A 13,878-nucleotide genomic window follows, 5' to 3' on the forward strand; every position below is an offset into this window, starting at 1 on the left:
ATTAATAGTTATGGCTTATATTTTAAGTTTAATCAAGAGACATACTCAAAAAAACCATAATCAAGAAAGATCCCACTCTACTTGCTACTGCAGACTTTCTGGAGGTCACACTTAAAAACACTATACTTATCGGCTTCTGTGCTGTGAACTTCACCCAAACAGTTCCTCCAAGACCAGTTGCGAATTTCACTGTTGTTAATTTAATTCTCAAATGTGCAAGCTTGGGGGATTAGACATAGTAAATGCGGGATTACATTAGGATAGGAGCCTGGGTCTGAACAGGATGCCCTTGGGAGGGTTGGGGCAGACGATGAGCTGAATGGGCTCTATGATGTCAATAGTTCCATGACCATCCAAAATGTGAAGGGCAGCAGAAACATGAGAATGACCTGCAAATTCCTCGCCAAACCAATCATCCTGACTTGGAAGAATATCGTTCACTGTTGTTGGATTAAGATGCTGGTACTCCCTCCCTAAAGACAGGACACATATTGCAGTAGTTCAACATGGCAGTTCACCACCACTTTCTCAAAGGCAACTAGGAACAGGCAATAACTATTCTTTTTACTTCACTGCCCACATCCCAAGAAAGGTTTACATTTTGAAAAGTCAGCTTGTACTCCAGTCTGTAAAAGGCCCCAAGAACGAACAGATGGAAAGCTTACTTTTGATCAGAGCACAAGGGTCTGCCTCAGAATAATTACAGATTTTGTAGCAAACAGTGCAACTTGTGAGACATTCACTAGAGGGTAGGGAGAAGAAGCAATAGATTGAATACCCCATTTCCTTCACATTTTATAGGATAATTAGTGAACTGAGGACCATTGTCAGACAATTTATGAGAAAATATTGGTCCTCACGACTAGGCTGCACCTGATGAAGGAGCACTGCTCTGAAAGCTTATGACTTCAAATAAACCTGTTGGATTGGTGTCATGTGACTTCTAATGAATATAGGGGGTCAATGTATTCATCCCCACAACTCACAGCATCTTCGTTTTGTCTCAAGGAGGAACTTTAGTGAAATAGTCAGACACCAGAATGTAGCCATGTCCTCGGACATGAAAGTCAGTTGCAATCTTGAAACACTGTTCACAAGGAACTTTGCATGGAGTGAGAAGTTCAATTGTTGAGGTTGATGGAATCAACAAATTTCTCGTGAAATGATCAGTTGATCAACATCCTTATTAATGACAGAGCAATTAATGGATTTATGCACAAATTGGGCATTTTCTTCTGTACTCACGTGACTGGTATATGGTCTAGCATGCTTTGCTATAGACCTTGCAGAATTACAATCTGTTGCCTTTTACATCCTTGGACAGTCCTAGCTTGTCACCGAATGACCTGTCAGCTCAGGAGCCTATTTGGTACAATCAGCCCTTACGATGATGACCTTTTAGCCATTGCAGCTCGTTATTTGATCATTGTAGAACAGACTCAGCTCAGTTGGAAACAAAGTGAATGAGATTAAGATCTTTTGGTACCTTCCAGTTCAAAGTGAATATCTAGTTGTAAGTCTAAAAAGAATTATTTTGAAGTTGGGTTCAGAAGTTAACAGCTTCAAAAAAAAGATTGTTATTTGGGAACCCAGCTTATATTACTTCGAAGATTGCACCCTTGGATGTTCACAAGTAATCACTACAGTAATGGACAGACACCCAATATTTCATCTTACATTGTGGTTGCTGTTAGGGGGCTGTACATACCTCCGAGTAGTTACTTCTTTTCCACTACTGTTTCTCATCTCCACTCAAAACACTTGTACCATCTGATGTCCTGAACTGAGGTCATCTCTAACAATTGCTTAAATACCATCCTTGATTAAGAGTGTCACCCTTCACCTTAACCCGTCTTTTCTTCCCCTTGAATGTCAATCTTGTCAATATTCAGGGCACAAACCTTTGTCATCCTGTAGTTACATCTGCATAGTAGCTATCAGATCATATTTATTTATTTCAACATGCAATTTATTTGCACTGTTATGAAAATGACAAATGGCTTCAGTGGACTCGAGGTATATTCCTTCTCATGCAAATGTGTGGACAAACAAATCCAGAGTTCCCTGGATGACCAAGGAGTTAGAAATTAAAATAAGGTGCGCTTTTGACAGTGGAAGCAAAATAAATTGAGAATCAATAGGAACACCAAAGGCTTAGGGAGAGCAAAGTGGAATTATGAGTAAGGATTAACAGGTAAGGGGAAATCCCAAAGTCCGCAGTAGGTTAATAAACATTAGGAGTGGTTGGTGGGGGGGGGGGGGGGGGGGGGGGGGGGGGGGGGGGGGAGGGAGGAGTGAAGTAGGGAAGATTAGGGTCAGAGGCAAAAGAAAAAAAGGGATTTACAGATGAAGGGAATAGATTTAAAAATTTTAGTGAACTGGATTTTTTTTTAAAGGTTGTTCCATTGTTAGGGATTAATTCTATTTCCCTAACGGACTTGGATTATAGATTCCACCGGTCTGGAACATTAGCCTGGGCTCCTGGATTAATCTGCTCCACCTGCTCCATGCCCCACCTACGTTCAGGACACCACCCATGCCCTCCACCTGCTCCATGCCTGACTGCCCCGGCCGACCCATTGTCTCCGCCTGCTCCTGCCCCACCGAACTCATCTCCACATATCTTGACACCATCCTGTCCCCCTTAGTCCAAGAACTCCCCACCTACGTTCGGGACACCACCCATGCCCTCCACCTGCTCCATGATTTTCGCTTCCCCGGTCCCCAGCGCCTTATTTTCACCATGGACATCCAGTCCCTGTACACCTCCATCCCCCATCACGAAGGACTCAAAGCCCTCCGCTTCTTTCTTTCCCGCCGTACCGACCAGTACCCTTCCACTGACACCCTCCTTCGACTGACTGAACTGGTCCTCACCCTGAACAACTTCTCTTTCCAATCCTCCCACTTCCTCCAAACGAAAGGAGTAGCCATGGGCACCCGCATGGGCCCCAGCTATGCCTGCCTCTTCGTAGGATATGTGGAACAATCCATCTTCCGCAACTACACTGGCCCCACCCCCCACCTTTTCCTCCGCTACATCAATGACTGTATCGGCGCCGCCTCGTGCTCCCACGAGGAGGTTGAACAGTTCATCCACTTCACCAACACCTTCCACCCCGACCTCAAATTCACCTGGACAGTCTCAGATTCCTCCCTCCCCTTCCTCGACCTTTCTATTTCTATCTCAGGCGACCGAATCAACACGGACATCTACTACAAACCGACCGACTCCCACAGCTACCTGGACTACACCTCCTCCCATCCTGCCCCCTGTAAAAACGCCATCCCATTCTCCCAATTCCTTCGACTCCGCCGCATCTGCTCCCAGGAGGACCAGTTCCAAAAACGCACAACCCAGATGGCCTCCTTCTTCAAGGACCGCAATTCCCCCCCCACCAACGTGGCCGACGATGCCCTCCACCGCATCTCTTCCACTTCCCGCTCCTCCGCCCTTGAGCCCCGCCCCTCCAACCGCCACCAGGACAGAACCCCACTGGTCCTCACCTACCACCCCACCAATCTCCATGTTCAGCGCATCATCCGCCGTCATTTCCGCTACCTCCAAACGGACCCCACCACCAAGGATATATTTCCCTCCCCTCCCCTATCAGCATTCCGTAAAGACCATTCCCTCAGTGACTCCCTCATCAGGTACACACCCCCCACCAACCCAACCTCCACACCCGGCACCTTCCCCTGCAACCGCAGGAGGTGCAAGACTTGCGCCCACACCTCCCCCCTCACCTCCCTCCAAGGCCCCAAAGGAAACTTCCATATCCGCCACAGATTCACCTGCACCTCCACACATATCATCTATTGCATCCTCTGCACCCGATGTGGCCTCCTCTATATTGGGGAGACAGGCCGGCTACTTGCGGAGTGTTTCAGAGAACACCTCTGGGACACCCGGACCAACCAACCCAACCACCCTGTAGCTCAACATTTCAATTCCCCCTCCCACTCCACCAAGGATATGCAGGTCTTTGGACTCCTCCGTCGCCAGACCACAACAAAACGACGGTTGGAGGAAGAGCGCCTCATCTTCCGCCTAGGAACCCTCCAACCACAAGGGATGAACTCGGATTTCACCAGTTTCCTCATTTCCCCTCCCCCCCACCTGGTCTCAGTCTAATCCATCAAATTCAGCACCGCCTTCCTAACCTGCAATCTTCTTCCCGACCTCTCCGCCCCCACCCCAGTGGTGACCTATCACCCTCACCTTGACCTCTTTCCACCTATCACATTTCCGACGCCCCTCCCCCAAGTCCCTCCTCCCTACCTTTTATCTTAGCCTGCTGGACAAACTTTCCTCATTCCTGAAGGGCTTATGCCCGAAACGTCGATTCTCCTGTTCCCTGGATGCTGCCTGACCTGCTGCGCTTTTCCAGCAACACATTTCCAGCTCCTGGATTAATCATCCAGTCATACTGCCATTAAGCCTCAGGAAAATTGGAACTCTTCTAAAAAGGTGGATGTTCAAACTGGGCCCATTTCCCCAAATGAGACCGAGATCAGTGATTTTGAATAATGTTGCTTTTAATACAGCATTAAGATGCTGTACTTCAGGGAATCAAAGGACCAATTAGCCAGTGTACAGTTCACAACAACAAATAGCAATAGTTCAATTCCAATCCAACAGTTAACTGGAGATCTACATTTTCACCCTCTGAGTGAAGCTAGTGGTAAATCAAAAGTGGTTCACACTGAAGCATTAAAGAGACAAAACAAAAACAAGCAAAGAGCTGGCTTTGGTCAAAACACATGAAAAAATAAGTAGAACGGAATGCAGTCTTTCACAAATTTATTATCCATGGATTGTATATTATCTTGAAAGAGATAATGAACTACTGTATTAAGTAGCTTTCAACATTACACATTTAAAATTGTTTGAGATTTAGGCCAAATGAAGTCAGATATTCTTGATTCAAACAGGACTGAATTGGTCATGCAACATTTACACAAGTTGCGTGGAATCACATGCAGTGTTGCATACACAATGCATTCCTTTTTTTAAAAAAGAATGCATCAAGTGAAACAGTGAGATTTTGAAGTGTAAACAAAATGTAGTCAACTGATTATATTCAAACAAAGCAAAATCAGTCCCAAGACTTTTAAAGTTCTCCAAGTATCACTGAATGAACAAATTAGTTTGTGTACAACAGCAGTATTTGTAGAGCATAGCAAAATACAATTTTAATAACAGCTTCTACTAGACGAGCATTGGAAAGTTGTGAAAAATTAAATTTCAACCCTTACCCCAGTTTTGCTGCTTGACAAATCACTCATTCATTCTTTCTGGTCAAGTGGAAATTCAGAGTCCATTCGCAAATCAGAAGGTGGTTAAATAAAAGTAATGACTTAAAAACATCTCAGACCAGAGGAAGTAGAAACAACAGCAAAGGTTACTCCTGCTTGGCTACCAAACCCATGGTGGAGCACTTTACAAGAAGGACTGTAAATGTGAATACTTTATCTTTCTGCCTTCATATTCTATGTTTTGGTTTATTTTTGTGCTTTAAGATAGTGCCAGAGAGAGACGACACTGTACAACATACTTTACTCTACACAAACACACACAAACAAGAAGAAATGCAACAAATTGCTCAAAGAGTTGGGGCAACTGGAGTGTTGCCAGTACTTTAAGGACTATTGCCATCGTGTTGTCAATGAACAAATCAAAAATCACTGGCTGAAACCTCTTCCTAATTGCAAACTGTTAATAGCAGAGTGCAAGAGAGTAACTGCTGGAATCAAAGGGGAGAATGACCTGGTCAGTCATGACCACTGTAATCAGCATGACCTTGATCACTGGATATAACTCCATACAATCTACACTTAAAAACTGATCAAGAAAGAAACGGTTAAACTTCAACAAAGGAAAGAGAAATACATTCAATTAAAACAGGTGTAGTTTGGATTTCTGTCAAAACCTCATATCATATGGATATCATCCTCTCCACATCCACCTTGTCAAGATCCCTCAGGAATTTGTTCAATTGTGTAGACTCTTACTGTAAAATAGTGGTTCCAAGCCTCATCTATCCACTCTTCCCTCAAGGCAACCACCCATTCCAGTCATTATGGTAAACTTTCACTGGACTGATTACAACACATTTATGTTCTTCCTTAAATGAGACAAAAACTGCACACTACTCCAGATGTGGTCTCAACAATGTCCTGTGTAACATGATTTGGAGATGCCGGTGTTGGACTGGGGTGTACAAAGTTAAAAATCGCAACACCAGGTTATAGTCCAACAGTGTGCTTCCAATTAAACCTGTTGGACTATAACCTGGTGTTGTGTGATTTTTAACTGTGTAACATGGAATAACCTCCTGACATTTGCATTCAATAACCCTTGCAATGAACTATTAGCTTTCCTAATTACTTTCTAAACCTACATGCTAACACTTATCTATGCATTAGGTCACTCAAATCCCTTTGCAATCTATTTATAGTCAGTCAGTCATACGGTACAGAAACAGTCCAATCAGTCCATGCTAATCAATCAAACTAATCTAATCCCACCTGCCTGCAGGTCATATCCCTCCAAATATTTCTTCATGTACTTATCTTTTAAATGTTGTAACTGTAGCCATATCCACCACTTCCTCTGGCACCTCATGCCACACATGAACCACACACACAAAAAAAAATTACCTCTCCTGCCCCCATGTCTTTTTAAAATCTCTCTTCTCACCTTAAAAATATGCCCTCTAGTATCAAAACCCCCCATCCTGGGGAAAAAAAGACACCTGCCATTCACTTGGTCTATATCCCTCATGATATTATAAACCTCTACAAGGTCACCCCTCAACTTCCCATGCTCCAGTGAAAAATGTTCCAGCCTCTCCTTATAACCTAAATCCTCCATTCCCAGGAACATCCTAGTGAATCTCTTCTGAACCCTCTCCAGCTGAATATCATTCTTCGTATTGCAGAACGACCAGAACTGGACACAGTACTTAAGAGGCCTCCCCAATGTACTGCACAACCTCAATAACATCCCAACTGCTATATTCAAAGGTTTGAGCAATGCTGGATGTGATGACTCTCATTGTGATAATTTGGAGGCACTGGTGTGGGACTGGGGTGAACAAAGTTGAAAATCACAACACCAGGTTATAATCCAACAGGTTTATTTGGAAGTTCAAACTTTCAGAGTGCTGCTTCTTCATCAGGTGATTGTGCAGTATAAGATCATAAGGATCTATAGCAAAAGTTACATCTATGACGTAACTGAAATTATATATTGAAAAAGACATGGAGTGTTTGTTAAGTCTCATCTTTTAGAATGGGCATGCTGGTTTCAGTTCTGAAACTGCCTTTAGAAGTTGGCATCTTTGGAACAGATGCAATGGAGATGAAGAAACTGAGACAATGGGATGGGGTCTTTACAGGAAAATCGAAATCTATACTTTTTCTAATTTCAAATGGAAGAGGGAAGGAGCACTAATAATGTCACTGATGTGCTGTAGAGAGTTGGAGATGGGGGCTGAAATAAGGAATGTCCCAAGAAGGTAGCCATATCTTGGATCTGAAGAGAGAGAAAGGAGAATCGAAGCTCTGTTTCTTTTATGAGTGGAAACAACTTCTCTCTACTTTGTCCAGTCAACTGTGTGACACCACAAGAGGATTCATCCAGAAAAGAAACAGATCAACAGTAACATTTCGACTTCAACTCTTTCCCTTTCACATTTAAATGGTGGGTTGCATTTGAAAGTTAAAAAAAAAGAGAACATGACTGTGAAACATACCTGTAAACATAAGGCCCACGCTGCTCAAGAACTGGCTTCTCACCACGCAGAATTTCTTGAGGATTTTTAACCTCAAAGAAATACAGCGACATGTAGAATGGTACGGGAATGTCTCGCCACATGGTGTAGGCCAGGCCACTATCTGGATCAATCCGAACTTTCTAGTCACAATAAAAACATGGAAAAAAATTCAGTTCAAGTTAAAAACTCCTCAAATTAAAATTAGAGTTAGCAGCTTCTCAAAAGGCCTAAAATCAAAGTTGGCTTCCTGGTTATACGGCTACGTCAATATTTTGAATCAGAATCAAATTATCTTAACGCCTCACTTTAGCATTTACCCGACAGAGAAGTTAGCCTTCACCATGTGAAACCACTGTTTTCATATCCTTTTTGACACTTTCCTTCACATACTTGTTCAATCCAACTGCGAATGCAATCACAGCTTGTTTTGTTCAATTGAAATGCTTTCACAGAATAAGCATAGTGGGCTGAACCAGCTTTTATTGCCCCATGTCTAATTGCCCTCATGAAGAAGCAGTGAGCTACCTTCTTGAAGTCCTAATTACGCCCACAGTACAGAGAAAGGCATTCTGGGATCATGAGCCAGTAATGGAGCTGGTGGTGGTCACACTTACCCAGGCAGGTACAGAATAGCTGGATTAGTGGTGCTGGAAGAGCACAGCAGTTCAGGCAGCATCTGAGCAGTAAAACAAAGGGCCTTTGCCCGAAATGTTGATTTCACTGCTCCTCGGATGCTGCCTGAACTGCTGTGCTCTTCCAGCACCACTAATCCAGAATCTGGTTTCCAGCATCTGCAGTCATGGTTTTTACCCCGTAGAGAATAGCCTCCAACCTGCTTTTGTAGCCAGTGTACTTACGTGGATGATCCAGCACAGTTCTTGGTCAATGGCATTCCCAGGATGTTGACAGTGAGGGACACAGTGATGGCAATGGAACTGAATGTCAAATAACAGTGGTTAAATTCTCTTTTGTCGAAGAGAGTCATTACCTGAAATTTCGCTATACCTCACTGAGGTAACATGCTGGAAACTGAACCCTGCTATTCCCAGAGTAATCACAAAAGATAAATTTGAAGACTATGCAATTTTCCAGTCAAAAGACACTTTAGCAGAAAATATGGACTAGGTTTCTGCATCCAACAAGAATGACAAATTATTTTAGATAAATAAATTCTACCAACAGGTTAACAATAGACACGGTTGACATATTCCTACTGGTTAAAGCCTGTCATAAACCATTCCCCGTTTACACACACACTTGAAAACATAGGGGTTATGGATGGACAGAAAGACTAAGGTGGCAGTTCAGTGATTCCTATTTACAGGAATCCTGTTCCTGAGATTGTTCTGATTCTTGAACTGTTCAGAACAGTTTCACAGTTGCCCCTCTCTGGATTATTTCACTAGTTTGCAAGAGGCACAGAGCAGCTGGTTCACTTATTAAAAAGGTCTCTGGCTTTTCAATTAAAAGTCACAGCTTTCAGCTACTGAAGGAAAAAGTGGTTCTCTTTAAGGCAACCCTTTACTACAGACAGAGTTCCTAAGCTAGTAATAATCTGAAGATTTTTAATGTATCTTGTACAAAGCCCTAAGCTATTGACTGGAAATGCTACAACTCTAGTACGTCGGATGGATCAGTTTTTGTCCAATGTCTACAGGAGGGTTTCCTAACACAGTATGTTGAAGGGTTCACAAGAGGGGAGGCCACACTGGATCTAGTGCTTGGTAATGAACCAGGCTTGGTGTTTGATTTAGTTGTAGGTGAGTACTTTGGAGAGCGTGACCATAGTTCAGTTATGTTTAGCTTAGCGATGGAAAGGCATGGTACATGCCACAGGTCAAGAGTTATCGATGGGGCAAGAGCAATTATAATGCGATTAGGCAAGAATTAGGATGCATAGAATGGGGTAGCAAAATGCAGCAGATGCAGACAATGGAATTGTGGAGCTGGTTTAAGGAACAGATATTGTGTGTCCTTGATAGGTATGTCCCTGTCAGGCAGAGAGGAAGTGATAAGGTAAGGGAACCGTGGTTTATGACAGAAACTGCATCTCTTGTTAAGAAGAAGAAGGAGGCTTGTGTGTTGATGAGGCAAGATGGTTCAAAATGAGGCGATGGAGAGTTACAGATCAGCTAGGAAGGGTTTAAAGAGAGAGTTAAGAAGAGCAAAGAGAGGACACGAGCAGTCTTTAGCAAATAGAATAAAGGAGAACCCTAAAGCTTTCTATAGGTATGTTAAGAATAAAAGAATGGCTAGGGTTGGAATAGGGCCAGTCAAAGACAGAAGTGTGAAGTTAGTGTGGACCTTGTGGAGATCAGAGGTGCTAAATGAACATTTCTCATCGGTCTTCACTCAGGAAAAGGAGAGTATTCTAGAGGAGAAGAATGAGGTACGAGATATTAGACTAGAAAGGATCAAGGTTAGTTACAAAACAGACGTTAATCAATTCTAGGAGTGAAAGTGGACAAGTCTCCAGGACCAAATGGGATTTATCCAAGGATTCTCTGGGAAGCTAGAGAGGAGATAACAGAGCATTTGGCTTTGATATTTGAGTCGTCTTTGACTACAGGTTTAGTACCAGAGGACTGGAGGATTGCAAATGTTGTGCCCTTGTTCAAGAAGGGCAGTAGAGATGACCCGGGTAATTAAAGACCAGTGAGCCTTACCTTCTGTTGTAGGAAAGGTTTTGGAAAGGATTATGAGAGATAAGATTTATCATCATCTAGCAAGCAACAATTTGATTTCAGATAGTCAACATGGTTTCGTCAAGGGCCGGTCGTGTCTCACAAACCTCACTGAGGTTTTTGAGAAGGTGACCAAGTATGTAGATGAGGGTAGGGCAGTTGACGTGGTATACACGGACTTCAGTGAAGCCTTTGATAAGGTTCCACATGGTAGGCTGTTGGAGAAAATACAGAGGCATGGGATTGAGGGTGATTTAGCAGTTTGGATTGGAAACAGGATTTCTGAAAGAAGGCAACGAGTGGTGGTTGATGGAAAATATTCAGTCTGGAGTCCGGTTACTAGTGGTGTGCCACTAGGATCTGTTTTGGGACCACTGTTGTTTGCCATTTTTATAAATGACTTTGACGCAGGCATAGGTGGATGGATTAGTAAATTTGCAGATGACACTAAAGTCAGTGGAGTAGTGGACAGTTTGGAAGAAAGTTACAGGTTGTGGGGGGGGGGGGGGGAGGGGGGGGGACTTGGATAAACTGCAGAATTGGGCTGAGAGGTAGCAAATGGACTTCAATGCAGCTAAATGTGAGGTGACGCACTTTGGAAAAAAATAACAGGTAGAGTACTGGGTCACTGGAAAGGTTCTTGGTAGTGTGGATGTGCAGAGGGATCTTGGAGTCCATGTACATAGATCCCTGAAAGTTGCCACCCAGGTGGCTAGTGCTGTTAAGGCAGCATACGGTGTGTTAGGTTTCATTGGTAGAGGTTTTGAGTTCTGGAGCCGCAATAGCATGCTGCAACTATACAAAACGCTGGCGTGGCCATCCTTGGAATATTGTGTACAGTTCTGGTCGCCATATTTCGGGAAGGATGTGGAAGCATTGGAAAAGGTGCAGAGGAGATCTACAAGGATGTTGCCTGGTCTGGAGGGAATGTCTTATGAGGAAAGGCTGAGACACTTGGGTCTGTTCTCATTGGAAAGGCGGCGGCTAAGAGGGGATTTGATAGAGACATACAAGATGATCAGAGAATTACATAGGGTAGAGAGTGAAAGTCTTTTTCCGAGGATGATGATGTCAGCTTGTACGAGGGAGCATAGCTACAAATTGAGGGGTGACAGATTTAAGACGGACGTCAGAGGTGGGTTCTTTACGCAGAGTGTGGTAAGGGCTTGAGTAGTTTACAGGTCGGTGCAACAGAGGGCTGACGGGCCTGTTCTGCGCTGTATTGTTCTATTCAACTACTTAAGAACCAATCACATAGTTGTTGGTAAGCAGAAGACCTTTGTCATTGATCTCTGGAGCAATCAGCCACCACTGAGCTTCTTGTACTAACCAAAGCTCCACCCATAGTCAACCTCTTGTCTCCAGTTCAACTGCAAGCTCACTTCAGCCTCTGTTCATACAAGCAATGATGCTTATGATGGGCATCAGGTTACTTGCTTTCAAAACATGCAACAATCCTTGGTTTTTTAAAGAATGTTATTTTCTCATTCCTGTCCACCATTAAAAATACGTGAATTTTTTTGATAATGTGGTCTTTACATTTATGGGGCATGAAAATTAGTTGTCACTTTTCAGCCTAAACCTGGACTTTGTCCAGATCTTGTTGCATTTGAACATGGACTGTTTCAGTGGATGAGTAGTCAGGAATGGTGCTGAACATTGCACAATCAACAAACATCCCCACTTCTGATCTTATGAAGGACAGGTTATTGCTGAAGATGATTGGGCCTAGGACACAACCCTGAGGAGCTCCTGCAGAGGTGTCCTGGAACCATGATGATTGCCCTCCAATAATCATCCTCCGTTGTGTCAAGTATGACTCCAAATAGTGGAGAGGTTTCCCCTACCATCAATTCTAGTTTTGTTAGGGTTTCTTAATGCCATACTTTGAACATGGCCTGGATAACAAGGACAAATCAATTGCATTTAATCTCGAACTTTTTTTTTTAAAAAAAACACACTCAGGCAAAATCCCACCCTCTTCTCCTGGCCCATATCCCTCCAAACCTTTCCTATCATGTACTTATTGAAATGTCTATTAAACATGGTAACTTTGTCTGCATCCACCACTTCCTCAGGAAGTTCATTCCACATGCAAATTACCCTGTGTTTTAAAACAAAAAGTCCCTCGTCTTTAAACTGCTCACCACTCACTGTAAAAATATGTCCCCAGCCTTGAAATCCCCCATCTAAGAGGGAAACCCTATCTATACCCCTCATGATTTTAACAATCTCAATGGCTACCTCTCAATCTCTTATGCTCCAGTGCAAAAAAAAAGTCCCAGACTTTCCTTATAACTCAATATCCTACAAGGTGTGGGGGTGGGGTATAAATTTGCTTATGGTCTTCAGAAGGGTTTAAAACTAATTCAGCAGGGAGACTGATTAGATTGGATTAGATTACTTACAGTGTGGAAACAGGCCCTTCGGCCCAACAAGTCCACACCGACCCGCCAAAGCGTAACCCACCCATACCGCTACATTTACCCCTTTACCTAACACTACGGGCAATTTAGCATGGCCAATTCACCTGACCTGCACATCTTTGTGACTGTGGGAGGAAACCGGAGCCCCCGGAGGAAACCCATGCAGACACGGGGAGAACGTGCAAACTCCACACAGTCAGTCGCCTGAGTCGGGAATTGAACCCGGGTCTCTGGCGCTGCGAAGCAGCAGTGCTAACCACTGTGCCACCGTGCCGTGACTGGACCCTACATTTTAGTTCCAGTATACAGGAAGTTAAGTAGTGAGGTCAGAAATAAGGTTTCAAGGTCACAAGAGGGCACCAGCAAGCAACAGGTTGGTTTGAAGTGTGTCTACTTCAACATCAGGAACATCTGGAATAAGGTGAGTCTACTTGCAGCATGGGTTAGTACTTGGGATTTCAACGTTGTGGCCATTTCAAAGACATGGGTAGAGCAAGGACAGGAATAGTTGTTGCAGGTTCCGCGGTTTAGATGTTTCAGTGAGAACAGAAAAGATGGGGGGGGGGGGGGGGGGGGGGGGGGGGGGGGGAGGGGGGGTGGGGGGGTGAAGAAGAGGTGTGGCATTGTTAGTCAAGGACAGTATTACAATGGCAGAAAGGATGCTTGAGGACTCGTCTACTGGGGCTGTATGGGCTGAGGTTAGAAACAGGAAAGGAAAGGTCACCCTGTTGGGAGTTTTCTTTAGGGCTCCAAACAGTTCCAGAGACAGAGGAAAGGATAGCAAAGATGATTCTGGATTGGAGCGAGTGTAACAAGGTAATTGTTATGGGAGACTTCAACTTACCAAACATTGACTGGGAATACTATAGTTTGACTACTTTAGATGGGTCAGGTTTTGTCCAATGTGTGCAGGAGGGTTTCTTGACAAAGTAAATAGACAGACCAACAAGGGGCGAGGCCAGATTGGATTTGGTACTGGGTAATGAA

The 13,878-nt window shown here is 43.8% G+C and overlaps 1 protein-coding gene across 1 annotated transcript in view; it reads right to left on the reverse strand.

Annotated features, from left to right (window-relative positions):
• Positions 1–13,878, reverse strand: part of LOC122551076 (scavenger receptor class B member 1-like) — a gene marked incomplete at its 3' end in the record, with an annotated part of 62,627 nt that overhangs the window by 28,120 nt on the left and 20,629 nt on the right. Inside the window, exon 2 of the mRNA XM_043692719.2 lies at positions 7,761–7,921. Coding sequence (XP_043548654.2) covers positions 7,761–7,921 — 161 coding nt within the window. The remainder of the gene's footprint in view (positions 1–7,760; positions 7,922–13,878) is intronic.

The sequence above is a fragment of the Chiloscyllium plagiosum genome, unplaced genomic scaffold (assembly GCF_037043375.1).
Source record: "Chiloscyllium plagiosum isolate Xiang-an unplaced genomic scaffold, Cpla_swu_hap1 HiC_scaffold_24, whole genome shotgun sequence".
In the NCBI taxonomy this organism is placed as follows: domain Eukaryota; kingdom Metazoa; phylum Chordata; class Chondrichthyes; order Orectolobiformes; family Hemiscylliidae; genus Chiloscyllium; species Chiloscyllium plagiosum.